This window comes from Acartia tonsa, chromosome 13 (assembly GCF_053477335.1).
Source record: "Acartia tonsa isolate MP-2025a chromosome 13, ASM5347733v1, whole genome shotgun sequence".
NCBI lineage: Eukaryota > Metazoa > Arthropoda > Copepoda > Calanoida > Acartiidae > Acartia > Acartia tonsa.
The window spans coordinates 43793433-43810380 of NC_137272.1; the positions used below are offsets into that span (position 1 = coordinate 43793433).

Below are 16948 nucleotides of genomic sequence, written 5' to 3' on the forward strand. Positions count from 1 at the left end.
TTATATTGGTTTATCTACCCATTACAACAGATAGAGACTTTTAATAATAAGTTTTAATCTGGTTGAATAAGAATAAATTTCGTGTAAAACAACATAATATAGTTCAAAATATGGAAAGATTGGGTCTTTAGAGTTCGATCAAACAATTTAAGGGAAATATTTACATTATCTTATAAATCAAAATAGCTGATTAAATGATTTTTATTTCTATGCACCCATTATTCAAAATACTATGGTAAACACAAAGGCATGAAAAGCTTTAAATGTCAAAGTTCATTCATTATAAGTTCATTAAAATTGACCTTTCTGTAGCAGCCCATTATTTCAAACTTTCTAGTTGTAAAGCTATCCCATAATTCACTTTTTCTTGTACGTCCGCAAGTTAGTACCTAATTCTACGTAAGAATGTGATTTTCTTGGCTACTATTTAAGATAAACAGCTGAATTTTTTTGTTAAAGAATCCCTGTACAAATGAGCAACCAGTATATGATTTACTTGGTCTGTAGGTCTAGATTGTTGTAGCTTCGCTACTTATTAATGTTGCCATACTTGTACATAGAAGAATAGTTATTTATCGCATTGTATTATAGACAGCTTTCTGCGGATATTAAAATAAAAGCTTATAAGATTAATTCCAGTTTTGTTATTATTATTATGATTTTTTATTAAACGTAGAAAAATAATAGGCGAGGCATGATTTTTTAGTATGGCAAAGAACCAGATCTAATCCAGCAGATATTAATTTGTTTCGTAGCGATACGGGAAACAAGATTCTTGAATCATTTTGAAAAATCCATTTGACAAAGTAGTGTATTTTTCAGAAAATAAAAAATATTTAAAAATGAGGTGACAAAAAGAAGAGAAACACAGAAGATAGAAATAGAAAAGTGATAAAATGGATGATCTAATAATAGATAAGGTAAAAAAATAGATAGAGCGAGGGGACAATGGGCTGTTTATGACACAAGTCCCCAAAGTTTTATAATAACGTTTTCTTATTTGTTGGCTCAACAACTTAGGGCTCTTTTATTAACTTTTATTAATTGGTTTATTAAATTGAGTGTCCATATGCTTCAACCATTTATTGTAATCTACAAAAAGGGTAATTTTGTGTATCATTATTGGGGATATACATCAATTTATCTTTCCTTTAGATCCCTGCATAATATGTACATTATAAAGATTTTATCACTTGTATTATCGGAAGGAATCATATGTGATTTAATATACATAAATAAAAAACTTTGTTTGCTATAAATTCCTTTTAAGTTTGATTGATTATTGTGTTTGATTGACCATCTAGGTAATACATCTATCAGTAAGAGTATCTTCCCAATACCGAAGATCTTTATAGTGCCTAAAAAAATGACGTCATACAATACAAATGACCAAAGATAGGTCAATACACAGACTAAATTACCAATGGTATGCCAGTATACATTTAATTGACCAATGACAGGCCATAATGCTTCCCAATACCTCTCGGAGGTGTTTATGCTCCTCGAGTATTAGGCAAGGTAACACCCAACGGACAACCAACACTTTGATTGCACGACCTTCTTTTTGGAAGTTCTAACTGTGCATAGTAATCCGTTGTGCCTGTTGGCCAAGGCATTCCCCAATAATTTTATTTACACTAGTAGTAATACTCAGGAATTTACATCAATTTATCGTCTATTGTCATATTCATTAAAATCCCTATCGCTAATATCTAATAATCTATTGAAAATCCTCTGTAAACCAAACTATCATTAAACCTCTTTTTAATTGTACAAATCTAAAATTAATATTGAGTATTATTCATTTGTATTTAATTTGTTATCATTCGACTTTTGTTCAATTTTCCAGGGTTCGGAAGCCGCGCCTCAGCCGCGCATAAGCCTCAGTTTTAAACCTGCTTGTGAGCAGAAAAAGAAATTTTTGAAAGAAGGATTGTCTACTAAAGAGACAGTTTTATACATCCAGCTAAATTTTATAGTGATAAAATGACGATTTCACTGAGGCTTACACGCGGCTTACTCGCGGCTTCCGATCCCTGCAATTTTCAATTCAATATCTTTGAATTATAAAACAAATAGAATATACATATATGTATTTTAAGTCATTTAATTTTTTAAGAAGAGACTCTTTATTTATAGTACAAGGATTCTAAGGGATAAGACAATGGACGATACATTGATACACATCTCTTAATAATGATGTAATAAATAGGAAAAAAATGTATTACCCCACCAAAAAGAATTTTAAAAAGTAATTACCCTCCCTAATTTTTTGGGGTGTAGGATAATATCAAGGGCTTTGTAACATAGCGCGATGCCTATTGCACCCCAAATTTGAGAGTAAAAACTTTATATACAAAATATTTAAAACCCTCTAAATTTTGTTAGGGAGAGGTTAACCACCCCTTGGACGTCCCTTACAGTCTTGATTGAAAAGAACCAAATGCACTTAGTTTTAAAGGAATAATAAAGAAAATCTTTGCAACTTATTTTATAAATCAAAATCAATGAGTATACTCTTTAATTAAACAATAAACTCCTCCAAAAATCATAAGGTATTGAACTTTAATCATTTCAAGTGATAACAATTTAATTAAGTAACAAGGACAATGATGTCCATTTAGCCCCCAAAGTTTTCTTATCTGTTGTATTAACAACATTGGGGACATTTATTGAATTTTAAATTGGTTCATTAGGTTGAGTGTCCAAACGTTTCAACCACTAATTTACTAATCTAAAAGAGTTAATTTTGTGTATTATCATAAGGGATGTATATAAATTTATCAGCCATTGTCTTATCCCTTTAGATCCCTGCCATTTATTAGCGCTGCTGCAGCAAACATATCCTTATTTAAAAGTAACAGGATGGGGGTTTCTTACTTCTACCCCCTCCCCCCCCCAAAAAAAAAATCGTTGCTTAAAAATGCTCAAATCCCCATTTTTGTTTCTCAGTTTTTTTTTTGTAAAACTAAAAATGGAGGGTTGTCTCCCCCCTTCTTCTTCCTCAATAGGTCCTAGAGGCCTCTAGGGGCGTAACTGTTAGTTAGAGAAGGAGAGAAAGAAAGAGGCAATGAGAAATAGAAAAATAAAAATAAAAAAGAAAGAAAGGGCTGCAAAAAGTTTGATTCATACCTGTAGTGTGGCCCCCCCCCCCTGTATCAACACCCCTTTTAAATTTGAAATAGACCTTTTAAAACTACCCTCTGGCGAATTGCTGTGCACACCACTGCTTCATAAAAAAATACACGCTGTTATTATTTATTAAAATCACGAAACCTCTAGAATTAATAAATCTTTAATAGTAAACTAAAATTTAATTGTTATCTTAATAAAGTTATTAATAATTATGATAACTTTTGTATAGGTTATACAGTGCGTATTTAAGTAATTTTTTACCTTACAGACTTTTTAAGAGACAAGACAATAACAATAAATTGATGTAAATGCCCAATTAGATATACAAAATTACATAAATTTGGTTGCTAAATTTGGACACCATTGATTTGTACCAACCAATGAATATAGAAATTTAAATGATAAAAAGGAGACAAAATATTTGTAATATTATTTGTGCTGTTTAAGATCTTAGGAATAATAAAAATAATTGAATATGATATTAGGGTAAATCATATAAAATTTCCTAGTCTAAAATTAAGGGTGTTCTTCAGGTATCTAAGGGATAAGACAATAGCCGATAAATTGATGTACATCCCTAAAAATGACACACAAAATTACTTCTTTTGAAGAATAAAATTAGTGGTTGAAACGTTTGAACACTTAACTTATAAACAAACCAATCAAAATTTAGTATGAGTCCCAAAAGAAATATTTCATACTTAGGAAACCCTAACTCCTATGCTAGCCTGAAATGTTTTAGGATTAATCCTATTTGTCAAAACTTGACATCTGCCTTTTTAAAAAAAAGTAATATTTATATGTCTCAGTAGTTTAGAAAATACATAAAAAATTTTCATAAGGGTTTCTTGATTTTATATTACTCTTTCTATTTTAATGATCAATGAGCATGTGCAATATGATAAATGTGCTACTTATTGATTTTTATTTCTAGCTCCCTGAGAAGAGCGACTGATCATAAGCTATATTCATGATGTGGGCTGCGATACTTATTAATGTTCTTATCCTAATTCTACAAATTCTTACTAATTCTCACAAAATCTTCACTAAATCTTGCTTATTCCTAACTCTCACAAATTCTTCCTAGTTCTCACAAATTCTTCCTAATTCTCACAAATTCTTCCTAATTCTCACAAATTCTTCCTAATCCTCACAAATTCTTCCTAATCCTCACAAATTCTTCCTAATTCTCACAAATTCTTTCTAATTCTAAAAAAATTCTTCCTAATTCTAAAAATTTCTTCCTAATCCTCACAAATTTTTCCTAATCCTCACAAATTCTTCCTAATCCTCACAAATTTTTATTAATTCTCACAAAATCTTGCTTATTCACATAAATCCTTCCTAATTCTCACAAATTCTTCTAGATCCCTGAGAAAAGCAACTCTGACCATGAATCTTGTTAAAGATGTAAAATGCGCAACTTATTAATCTTGTCATCCCTGTATTTATTCTAGATCCCTGAGAAGAGCGATTCTGATCCTGAGCCATGTTCAAGATGTGGGATGCTGGCCAATGTGATACTCAAAACAATTTCCCTGGCAATTTTTGTCATTTTCCTTATCATATCTATGTATATTTTCAGGTAAAGCTTTTATTCTGGTGTTTTATCCCCCTCCAAACGACCATACATCTGTAACACAACCAATTTGTTTTTATTGTTAAAAGCCCTTAATTTGCCTATAATGCATTTTTTACAGTTTCTTATCATATTCAAGTATTTCTTCATGGTAGAATAAAATAATTTATTGGTAAAAACACAGCATGCTAATCAAAATTACAATCTATTTACATTTTTTGCAATAATAATTATTATAAATGGAAAAAATTAATTTATCAACAAAATGGTTTAGTTATGCAAAACAAGAACAACAAGTATAAATACAAATAATAAGAGGAATGTTGACAATAAAAATCAAAGGTCTAGCTTAAATAACAGCTGAGTAAATATCTTTTCCCAAATAGCATTACAGACAGACAGACGGATGAACTGATGGACAGACATAGTAAATTGTAGAATAGTTTTGCTACTAAAACAACAATATAATATCATAAAATGCAATGGATTTCAAATTTTCAGAGACTACCTGAATGTAATTCTGGTATGGGCGGAGCAAGAGCCCATGTGGATGGTCATCATTGTTTTCACCCTCCTCTTCACACTTGTCTCCTTACCCTTCGCCTGGGGATACATCATCGTTAATATGGCCGCAGGGTAAGACAAACTTTTGAACACCCTTTTATCCCTTCTATTTGGGGTAATCATTCAAATCTTACAAAATCTTACTTGTTCTCAAAAATTCTTCTTTATTCTCAATAATTCTTCCTAATTCTTACAAAGTCTTCTTCATTCGCACTAATTTAACCTATTTCTCACAAAATCTTCCTTATTCATGCAAAATCTTTCTAATTCTCATAAATTCTCCTTTATTCTAAGGAATTTTCTATCTGTTCTCACAAATTCTTGCTTATTCTCACAAATTATTCCTAATTGTTACAATTTATTCTTATAAATTATAAATTCTTGCAAAGTCCTAAATATTTATATTTAGGTATCTGTTTGGAGTCCTGTATGGTTTTATCCTGACTGTAGTGACAGCCACTCTAGGTGTTCTTATAGCACATATATTTATCAAGGTAAAACTAAATAGAATAGAGGAGACAAGAGTTAAATAGCTGTAACCCCATTGACTCTAAATACTTTTGAGATTTATTAACATTTAAAGTGTGAGTTTGTTGAACTTAGTAAGAAAGAAAAATGATTGTTAGACAAAACTTTTTTCAAAATTACATGTCATTCCAAATTTTCAAATTTTACATTTTTGCCTATTTCCCCTTTTAGTTTTTTTAAAATTTTTCTGTAAATCACTGAATGCTTGACCATAAATTTCTTTTAAATATTTTAAAAGGCAGAATTAAATGAGTGTTTAAAAAAGATTTATAATGATTAAAGTAAAGTTTTTTGCGTCAACTAATTAAAATAGTTTAACTTGATGCATTCCAAAAAGTAAATAGATTCTGTAAGTACAAAACAATTATAAAAGAGTTTAAGATAAGATGCATATAGAATTTTTAATTTATGTAATATCATCAGTTATGTCCTAAGGCTTTAAAGGCTTCACCCAACAAAGGGAAAAGTGACAAAAACACTATGAAGATGATGGAAAATATCTTATAGGAAATTATTTTTTTTTCAGTTGTTCCTGAGTAGTTATGTAAAGAGAATGTTAGGAACATCAGAATACTCCAGAGCTTTCCTGGCGGTCATCTCCAGCTCCCAGGTAGAGATAGAGTTATTAATTTAAAGAGAATGTTAGGAACATCAGAATACTCCAGAGCTTTCCTGGCAGTCATCTCCAGCTCCCAGGTATACCTGGATAGGTAGATAAAATACTCTAGGTATAGATAGATAGGTAGTTAGAATACTCCATGTGTAGATAGATTGTAGATAGAATTCTCCAGTTATAGTTAGATAGGTAGATAGAATACTCCAGGTAGAGATAGATAGGTAGATAGAATACTCCAGAGCTTTCCTGGCAGTCATCTCAAACTCCCAGGTAGAGATAGATAGGTGGATAGAATACTCCTGTCCTATTATAGACAGATAGATTTCTCCATGTATAAAAAGTTATGTAGATAAAACACTCCAGGTATAGATGGATAGAATATTCCAGAGCTTTCCTGGCGGTCATCTCCAGCTCCCAGGTAAAGAGAGATAGGTAGATAAATGCTCCAGGTATAGATAGATACAATACCTTACAATACTTTAGAATACTTTAGGTATAGATAGATAGAATACCCAACCCATGGTATAGATAGATAGGTAGATAGAACACTCAAGGTATAGATAGATAGGTAGATAGAATACTCCAGAGCTTTAATGGCAGTTATCTCCAGCTCCCAGGTAAGGATAGACAGATAGAATAACCAGTTAATAACCTGTTAATGGTAATAAGATATTTAGAGGAATGGTTAAATATGCTCTTAAAGGGAAGGGGGAATTTACCTCAAATTTTTGTCCCTAAACTTTTTAGCTTATTTATATATCCCAATATGTTTAGAATCTAAAATAAAACAAAGTTTTGCTACTTCTTTCGCCATTGGTCGCATGTATGTTCCATTTGGCGTGAATTACTGTCTTTGAGATGTCGTCTTTTCTTTTTCCTTTTAAATAGCCATTTTTATTTTTCTAGGTGGCAAGAATTGTTATTCTTTCTCGTTTAACCCCTGTACCCTTTGGTCTACAGAATGCCATATTTTCAGTCTCTTGGTAAGTAGTTAATTATTATAGTAGCTACTCTATAATATGAATGTCTGTAAAGGGGCGTCGTAGATCAGGGGTAACGCACTAAGTTACTGTGATGATAGTTTGAGTTCTAGTCCCCATGTGACAACGCGAATTTCTCAGTTAAATATATTCACGCAACTTCCCCTGGTTGTGTAAGAAGGGGATTATTGAGTAAGTTTGGATACTCAATAGTCACATACATAATATCAGTACTACTCTTATCCCAAGCTCCTCTGCGGTGAGCGTCATTCATTACGGTGACTTAATTTGGGACACCTGCCATACTCGACGAGGGTGAGGTAATAATGAGTAGCTCTCATGAGATAGAGATGTGCTTGAACGTGGAGCTTGATAGCCCTAGTGTCTCAGACTACTTAGGTCCAAACCCTAAGAAACTATGGCTAATCAATCAATCAATGTCTGTATGTATATTTTGTAAACTTGATTTGTTCGTCCATCTGTCTATTACGCTGTGCTAAAGCTTAGAATTTCGGTAGTTTAGAGGGAAGGAGGTTTTACCTTAGGCTTGGTTAGATTGGGTTTTATAGGGTACAGCGGCCAGACAAATTTTGCATTGTATATTGAAAAAATTTAACATATATAAAATAAATGTTCTTTACTTAAATTTGTAAATATAGTAAGTTCTAATATGTTTTTAAAGGAATTTATATGAATAGATAGAGATAGACAGACAAATTCTACTTTTTTTTTTTAAATGGATAGAAACCAAATAAATGTTATTTTACTTAAAGTTTTGTATATATATATATGTACTATATAGGAAGCCCTAATATGTTTTTACTGGAATATATATAAACTCACAAGAATTGAAAACTTTTGAAAGCAAAGCTTTTCCTTATTTAATATATGTTATAGCAAATTTGTAGGAATAGTTGTAAGAGTATTCCTGTAACAATAAAGTATTACCTCTATTAAAGTGTAGGGTCGTTTTTGAATTGATAGCTTTTAACTCGCAACTTTAAAGATATATATTTTCTCAGGGAGGGAGGGGACATTGGGCTGTTTATGTACTAGTCCACAAAGTTTTATATTACCGTTTTCTTTTTCGTTGGCTTAACAACTTTGAGGTTAGTTATTGAATTTTAGTTGGTTGGTTCATTAAGTAGAGTTTTCAAACGTTTCAACCACCAATTTTAATCTACAGAAGGGAATATTTTTTGTTTCTTCATTGGAGATTTACATAATTTAATCGGCCATTGTCTTATCCCTTTAGATTCTTGATATTTTCCTTTGAATTTGATTTAATATGAATATTTCTAAGATTAAAGGGTTACATAAAGCATGTCTATAGTTAAGTATCCTGTATGTAAAGCAATTTAATGATTTTTTTTATATTTCATTTAAACTTCTGCTGCTTTTTAATTACGAAAGTTTCTATGTCTATTAATGTTTTTTGTTGATCTTAATTTTTGCGTTAAAGAATGTTATCATCCTTGTTTTTGGATAAATTCTTCTTACAGTTTTTTCTCTCTCCAAGTTTAGCTATAAATTCAGTCACATACACCAAGGAGAGAGAGAGAGGACAATGAGCGATAACTTGACACTATACATCCCCAATGATGAAAACCTAAATTATCTCTTCTGTGGATTACAATTAATGGTGGAAAAGTTTATAAATTGAAGATTTGTCCCAATCAGATTTCATAACAGTACCCAAAGTTTTTAAGCCAACAAATGAGAGTGATACCTCTCATGAAACTTTAGCTACAAGTTTGATATATAATTAAATATCCCCTGCCTCTCTGAAATTCAGTCATATGCACCGGGGAGGGAGAGGACAATCATGGATAAATTAATATACAACTCTTTCTTGTAGTATACTTCTCTAATATTAATATTAACACGCAAAGGTTTAAAGGTTTTTTAGAACTTGCGGTTGTGTCCCTAGCATCTTATAGAAGTTCTGTATCTGAAAGGGAAGGAATTACAAAATGGCTTAAATAATCCAAGACTGGAATTTAAACAAAGTAAATAGCCTAAAACTATACCGGAACCTATGTGAAGACTCCTTAAAATGAAGAACTGAATCAGTTCAGTGATTGACAATATACAAACACTAAAGAAACAACAAACACATTACTTAAAAAGGATTGTTGCCTTTATCCTCCTTATTTTTGTGGATTTTTTCCCATTTTTCTTATTTTAGATAAGGATTATAGATTATTCTCGCAGGTGTTATCATTTAATATTTTGTGTGTGGTATGACATCAAGCCAAAATTCTATTATCCTAACTTGACCGTGTCAAAGTTATTATATAAGTTAAATAAGTAAAATGCCTATCGATAACTGACCACCCCTTTCATTATATTTAAAATAAATCTAAAATTAGTTTTTTTTAATGCCTAACCCATTTGGAGTCCTAACCCTGCGGGACACATTACAATCTTTCCCGATTTTGTATTACTTTTGCGGAACATGATTCCAGTTACGTCATATTTTTCTTTCCCGAAAAAGGGAAGGGGGGAAGAAAATATCTTCAAAAGAGATGGGGGAAACCCCCCTTTTTTTCCATCTCTTTTTTCTTCCCCCCTTCCCCTTTTCGGGAAAGATTGTAATGTGTCCCCTGCGGGGTCTATAATTAGTACCCAAATAACCTAACTTGACCAAAACAAACGAAAAACTATTTTTTAAGTGTAGGGAAGGGGGCTTCTTTGCTCGACTACGCACTTTTAGGGATACCCAACAGACAAGACATGCACTTAAAAATATTAGTATCACTAGCAATCAAAGCTAAGGTATCAAATAAAAGAAATATAGTATTAAAAAGCAATGATACAATTTGTGGATAAAATATTTGGACACTCAACAAAATGAACCAATCAATCAAAATTCAATAAAAGAACCCAAGGTTGTTAAGCCAACAAATAAGAAAACAAGGCTTTGGGGACTAGTGTAATAAACATCCCAATGTCCCCTCTCTCCCTGATTTTAGCATAGTTATGATGATACTTCTAAACTCTAATTTACTCACTTTGGGTTGTGCAAAAGTTGTAAACTATGAAAAAATTAGGTGTGTGTGGTTGTTTCTGTGTGTGTTGGGCCAGGGGCAATGTTTGAGGTGGCTTTAGGGCATCTTCCTCCCCCCGTACTTTCTTCTTTACTTCAAGGCTTTCAGTGATATTGGATAGCCCTCAGGGAGAGATGGAGGGGACAATGGACTGTAAATTACACTTGTACCCAAAGTTTTATAACCACAATTTCCTATTCGTTTGCTCCAAAAATTTTGGGTTCTATGTTTCATTAAATTTTGATTGGTATTGTCCAAACTTTTTAACCAATAATTTTAATTTACAGGTTTTTTGGGTTTTCGTCATTGGAGGTTTTAGCATCTGTGCATTTGTTTTTGTTTTCTGCAGTTAAAAAAAAGATGTTTTGAATACTGATTTACTGATGATTTAATGTTGGGTTATATATTTATTGGGTTTAAATAGAGTAGGATAATTTTACCATTCTAAGGTCAGGCTTAGAATTAATGAATAAAAAGTTGGTTTCCCTCATGTTACATATAGACCACCATATAATTTTTTTAAAAAATATTTTTGATACTTATTTTGTCTATAGGCTAGCTAGAGAAACCCTTCATGAATAGTACCCCTTAGAAATGACCCCCCCCCCCCCCAATAGGGCCTAAAATTTAATATCTGGAAAATAAGGGGATTAAGGTAAAAGCACAGATGTATGATCTATTATTTAATGTGTTTCTAAGATTTTGTTGTTGAATGATCATTTCAAAATAATCATTGCTATTCTATGGTTATAAACTTATAACTCATCCCTTTACATGAAAACACTTAAGTGATTTATATAGTGAGACTCCCTCATCCCATCAAAACTCTACCACAACCCCTCACCTGACCATGGATAAACATATTGATCAATTTCTGAGGACTATATTAGCAACCTAAATTGACAACAAAATTACCCTCTCACAATATCCATGTATTCTATATCCATTACAACAAACAACTATTGTGCATTAACTTTCTATCTCCAACTTATCTGCAATTACATAAATGATTACAATTACAATTCTTGTATAAAAGAAAGTTTGCAGACAAATTTTAAGAATTATTCTGTGCTGAGTTAGATAAGTTTCTACAAAATGCAATTCATTATTTTTCTAAGGCTTTGTGAAAAAAAATTTTTTGTTTAAAATCATTTTTAAAATTTCTTTCCAAAGCTAGGTAACTAATTGTCAATTTCTCAATTTTCCTGAAGAAATAATAAAAAAGTCTATTAGCTGACTGAAATAGCAATTAATTCACTTTGTAGTGCTTAAAAATGTTTTTTTCAATTTGAAACTAAACCTAGTAGAATAAAAAAAACCTACAATTTTTTGTTCAAAAAGTTTGTTTGTAGTCCAATGAAAATGCTAAAAATTTATTAACTTATATTTTATTTTAGTATTCCAATATCCAAGTACCTGGTGTTTAGTATGGTGGGACTATTCCCTAGTCAACTTATAATAATAATAATTATTATTTTAGTATTCCAATATCCAAGTACCTGGTGTTTAGTATGGTGGGACTATTCCCTAGTCAACATATAATAATAATAATTATTATTTTAGTATTCCAATATCCAAGTACCTGGTGTTTAGTATGGTGGGACTATTCCCTAGTCAACTTATAATAATAATAATTATTATTTTAGTATTCCAATATCCAAGTACCTGGTGTTTAGTATGGTGGGACTATTCCCTAGTCAACTTATAATAATAATAATAATTATTATTTCAGTATTCCAATATCCAAGTACCTGGTGTTTAGTATGGTGGGACTATTCCCTAGTCAACTTATAATAATAATAATTATTATTTCAGTATTCTAATATCCAAGTACCTAGTGTTTAGTATGGTGGAACTATTCCCTAGTCAACTTATAATAATAATAATTATTATTTCAGTATTCCAATATCCAAGTACCTGGTGTTTAGTATGGTGGGACTATTCCCTAGTCAACTTATAATAGTAATAATTATTATTTCAGTATTCTAATATCCAAGTACCTAGTGTTTAGTATGGTGGAACTATTCCCTAGTCAACTTATAATAATAATAATTATTATTTCAGTATTCCAATATCCAAGTACCTGGTGTTTAGTATGGTGGGACTATTCCCTAGTCAACTTATCAATGCATACATAGGTTCTACTCTAAGAAGGTAAGTTTTTTAAAGAAATAATTAATATGTGACTTATCCTTATAAGAATACTTTTGGTCTTTTTATAAACAAATTGATGACTAAACTCCGTGTGCATCTGAGTCCCAACTTCAGAGAATCATGGCTACAACAACAACAACAACATGACTAAGCTAAAACCTGGAAAAATATATGGTTACCTATTTATGTAACCAAATGCAGAATAAAATTTTACTATACCATTAAAGGAAAGCTACCTCTAGCCAACTTTAATATCATTTAAAATGTCTTTTAGTTCCCATTTCATAAAAAAAAATAACCACAATATGATTCTAATAGTCATGATTTCATATGTTTTAATTCAGTATGGAAGAAGTTTTAAGCAGTGAAAGTAATGAAAATACATTTTGGGCTGGTTGGATTCTTCTAGCTTCACAGTTATCTATGAGGTACAATAGGCTTAGCCAATTATAAGTTAGTTACAGTAGTCTGAATACTATTTGAAGATATTTATATCTACAAAACCTTAACCCTGCTGGAAACATCTTAGTTGTTGCTCTTCTGAACCTAACCTAATTTTTACCAACAATGATCCTAATCCTATAAACTTTTATTTCAACTTAGATAAAAAGGTAAATTTAAGACTTAGGAAAACCTTAACTCTTGGGCTAGCCTAAGAATTTTTGAAGTAATTGGCCCAATAGTTTTCACTGAAGATATCATTCTTATTGCAAATGTTATTTTTTATTTTAGTATACTTGTTGGAGTTGTCATACTGAACAGAGCAAAACAAGAACTCAACAAAGCAGTTGCTGACAGCCAAACTGAGACTGCTTAGCTGTTGCAACCAAATCAAAGCTGTTAGTTCAACAGCTGAATTCCTAATGGAAACTTCCTGTTTGGGTTATTTTTAGCAACTTTTTATTGTCTTTGATGCAACTACATCATAAGGTCTAAAAGCATCAAAATAAGAGTATATCAATCAACTGAGATTTATATATTTCTTATGGAAAAAATACACTTATGTTGAGATTGATATACCTGTATATTTTAAAGTTATGCCAACAGTAAAGTCAAGATCAGTTTGGTATTGATAAAATAAACAATGAAAATAAAAGCCAAGTATCAATTCTAGTTAGTTTTAAATCAAGTTTTAGTCAAAATAAATTTTGATTTAGTATCATTGAGAAAATTTATCATATTATTAGAAAAATTTTTAATTGATTATAAGTTTGTTAACTTATTTTGCTAAAGATTATATTTTGATTTTGTTATATTGTTCTTTGCAAATTAATTTAGAAAACTTTTAGATTTAATATATTCAATAGAATTTACTATTTGTGTTAGATAAATTTGGGAATCTAAATGATATTAGATTGTTTATGTAAAATTTGCTAATAATATGTTACAAAAAAATGTTTTATTGTTGCCTAAGTCAAATATCAAAGACTAAATCTCAATAATCTTATTTTCAATTGGTTAAAAAAGTTGTAATCAAAGCCTTTTAATAAGCTAACATAAACTTTTTCATATTATTTAAAAAATCTAGAGTTTTTGAAACTTGACTTAGGCTTTTTAAAAACTAATAAAGTGTATTAAAACAATAAAAATGCCATATTGATATAATCAAACATTTTGTTGATATCATTTATAAAGAAAAAAATTGTATTTCTCTATGATTTATTTTGTAATTTTGATAATGATTTTAAAAATGATTTAAGTTCTAAATGATGAAAAAATTTAATTGCAGTATGACAAATTTAATATGTTTCATAAGCATTTTAAAATGCATTTAGTTGTAAAACAGTAGTTTTAAAACCTTATTTTCAGACCTTTTTTTTTAAATTTTCAATCTTAAATGTCCTTTGCATCAAAAGACAATTCTTTCTAAAGACTTTATGTTCAGGGATATATAGAGATAGAACAATGGACGATAAATGAACATACAACCCCAATGAGAATAAGCAATTTTCCTCTTTCTGTAGTTCAAAAATACAGTGTGTTTTTTTATGAGATCTTTTTTGAAAGCAATTTTACCCCACTTATAGTTATCAGAATTTAATGATTAATGGCTTATTTTCTTCGTTTTTTAATGCAATTAATAGAACACCAAAAAAATATTTCAGTTTTTATTTAAAAAGTACAGTAAAATCTAAAAATCAAAACTTAGGTGTCAACATCTAAAAATGGTTTTAACGCATTTTTCTTATGCCTAAATCTTCTACCCTTTGCAAGAAAAAAATTGGATTTTCTGTAGTCGACTTTCTAGGTCCAGTACTCCCTCACTGGTTGAGATATGACCTTCAAACTTTGATATTTTCTAGTTCATGTCCCCAATAGTATCTGTATACATTTTTAGCTCTATATCTCAACTTTGAAGTGTTTAGCAGCCATTCTTACAAAAGGTTGAATATTTGAGCATAAGAAAAATGCGCTAAAACCAATTTAGATGTTGACACCTACGTTTTGAATTTTGAATTTTCTGTACTTTTAAAATAAAAGCTGAAATTTTTTTTTGTTGTTCTATTAATTGCATTAAAAAACGAAGAAAATAAGCTATTAATTATTAAATTCTGATAACTATAAGTGGGGTAAAATTGCTTTTTAAAAAGTTCTCATAAAAAAACACACTGTATTTGTTAAAAAATTTGAACAATACTAGTTAGGATCAATCCAATATACATTTAATGAAAGTACCCTAAGTTTTAAGCCAACGAATAAGATAAAGTTGTAAAAAAAATATTTTGGTACCCGTATAATTTATAGTCAAATGTCTCCTCTCTTCCTGCTTTTTGGTAAAATCCTATATTACTTCAATAAACCCATTAAAAAAAAAACTCGTTTCGAATTTCATCCATGTGATATAATAAGGTTCATTAAGTTGAGTGTTCAAACGTTTAAGCCAGTAATTTTAATCTACAGAAGGGGTAATTTTGTGACTCGTCATCTGGGGTGTACATCAATTTATCGGCCACTGTCCTATACCTTTAGATCCCTTGATTTTTTTGGTGATGGTAAAAAATGTGGCAGCAATTGAACAATACTTTCGTAGAGCAGCTACTCTTTAAATAATCTTTACATTTAATTTTGAATTAAATTATGTAGATTTAGAGTAAATTTTGAAATTTATTAAGATTTAGTTTAGCTGTGCTACTTATGGATGTTATCATTCTTAAATTTATTGTCCTGCCTTTTTAATAAGAAAAGACTTAGTTTTTATCCTTTCCACTAATTAAATTTTTTGATGTACACGTGCAGTGGCGGGTTTGGAAAAAAAAGTGAAAGGCAGGTCTTCCAAATTTTAAATTCAAGAGGGTTTTGATACCCCCCTCTACACCTCTGCATTTGTAACATTACCTTTGCCCTTTTTCATCAAATTTGAAATATTTTTCGGCAAAAGCTTAGAAAATAATTTTCAGTATGGCTTGAAAACCGATTAATATCCGCTGGTTTACTACCGGTTCTTAGCCACACTGGAAAATAATATATTGTATCGTATTATAGACAGCTTTCCGCGGATATTACAATTAAAACGTATAAGTTCAAAACCAGTTTTGTTAGGCCCGAGGGGCCAAAAGCCGGCCTAAAAAACTAGAATTAATTTCAGAATTTTTTTAGTATTCATGGAAAATTGTCTGCAATACGATGCTATACATGATATTTCAGTATGGCGGATAACCGGTTCTAATCCAGCGGATATTAATCGGTTTTGAAGCCATACTGAGAAAAAAAATTCTTGTTAAAAATCTTGTTAATTATTATTTTTATACCTCATAATCATTGAACGAAAACCGGTGTTTGTTATTTTTTTTCATAGATTTTTCATTTTGTAATGTATAGTTTTGTAGTCAATAAATATTTATACTATATTTTTTATAAGTTGCATCACTCCTAGCCTCGAAAGAGGGTGGTAGAGGTCAGGAAGTTGCCTTAAATCACCATTTATAAAGCTTCCATGAAAATTACAGCCAATTCTAACCATCGTTTTCTTTAGCTATAAAATGAAATTTTGACTTAGAATTGTCAGAATCATATTCCCTTTTCCCTGATTAAGAGTTAAAGTCTATAAAGTAAAAATCTTTTTTATGATTACGGTTGGCACGTTCTTACTTCTGTACGTCCGTTTGTACGTACGATTTGGTTAACTCATTTTGGTAAATAAGGCAAGTTAGAATTTCTCAATAAATTTAAAACTTTTAACAAGTCATCTTTTTTGTAATATATATTATCTGATTTTTGGAACAATGATTCGTAGGACAACAAGGTACAATATTTAAGCAATCTATAATACAAAGTAGAACGATGTCTGTCTGTCTGTCCGTCCGTCCCTTAAGATCTCGGTAACTACTTAACCGATCGGATT

The 16948-nt window shown here is 30.5% G+C and overlaps 1 protein-coding gene across 1 annotated transcript; it reads left to right on the top strand.

Annotated features, from left to right (window-relative positions):
* The first annotated feature begins 820 nt into the window (after window positions 1–820).
* Window positions 821–16454, top strand: LOC145335470 (transmembrane protein 64). The gene is made up of 9 exons (XM_080181231.1): window positions 821–920; window positions 4593–4720; window positions 5216–5350; window positions 5688–5772; window positions 6333–6416; window positions 7329–7405; window positions 12517–12606; window positions 12951–13034; window positions 13339–16454. The coding sequence occupies exons 1-9, from the start codon at window positions 897–899 to the stop codon at window positions 13421–13423; spliced, it is 792 nt and encodes a 263-aa protein (XP_080037357.1). The 5' UTR covers window positions 821–896; the 3' UTR covers window positions 13424–16454.
* Window positions 16455–16948: the final 494 nt, after the last annotated feature.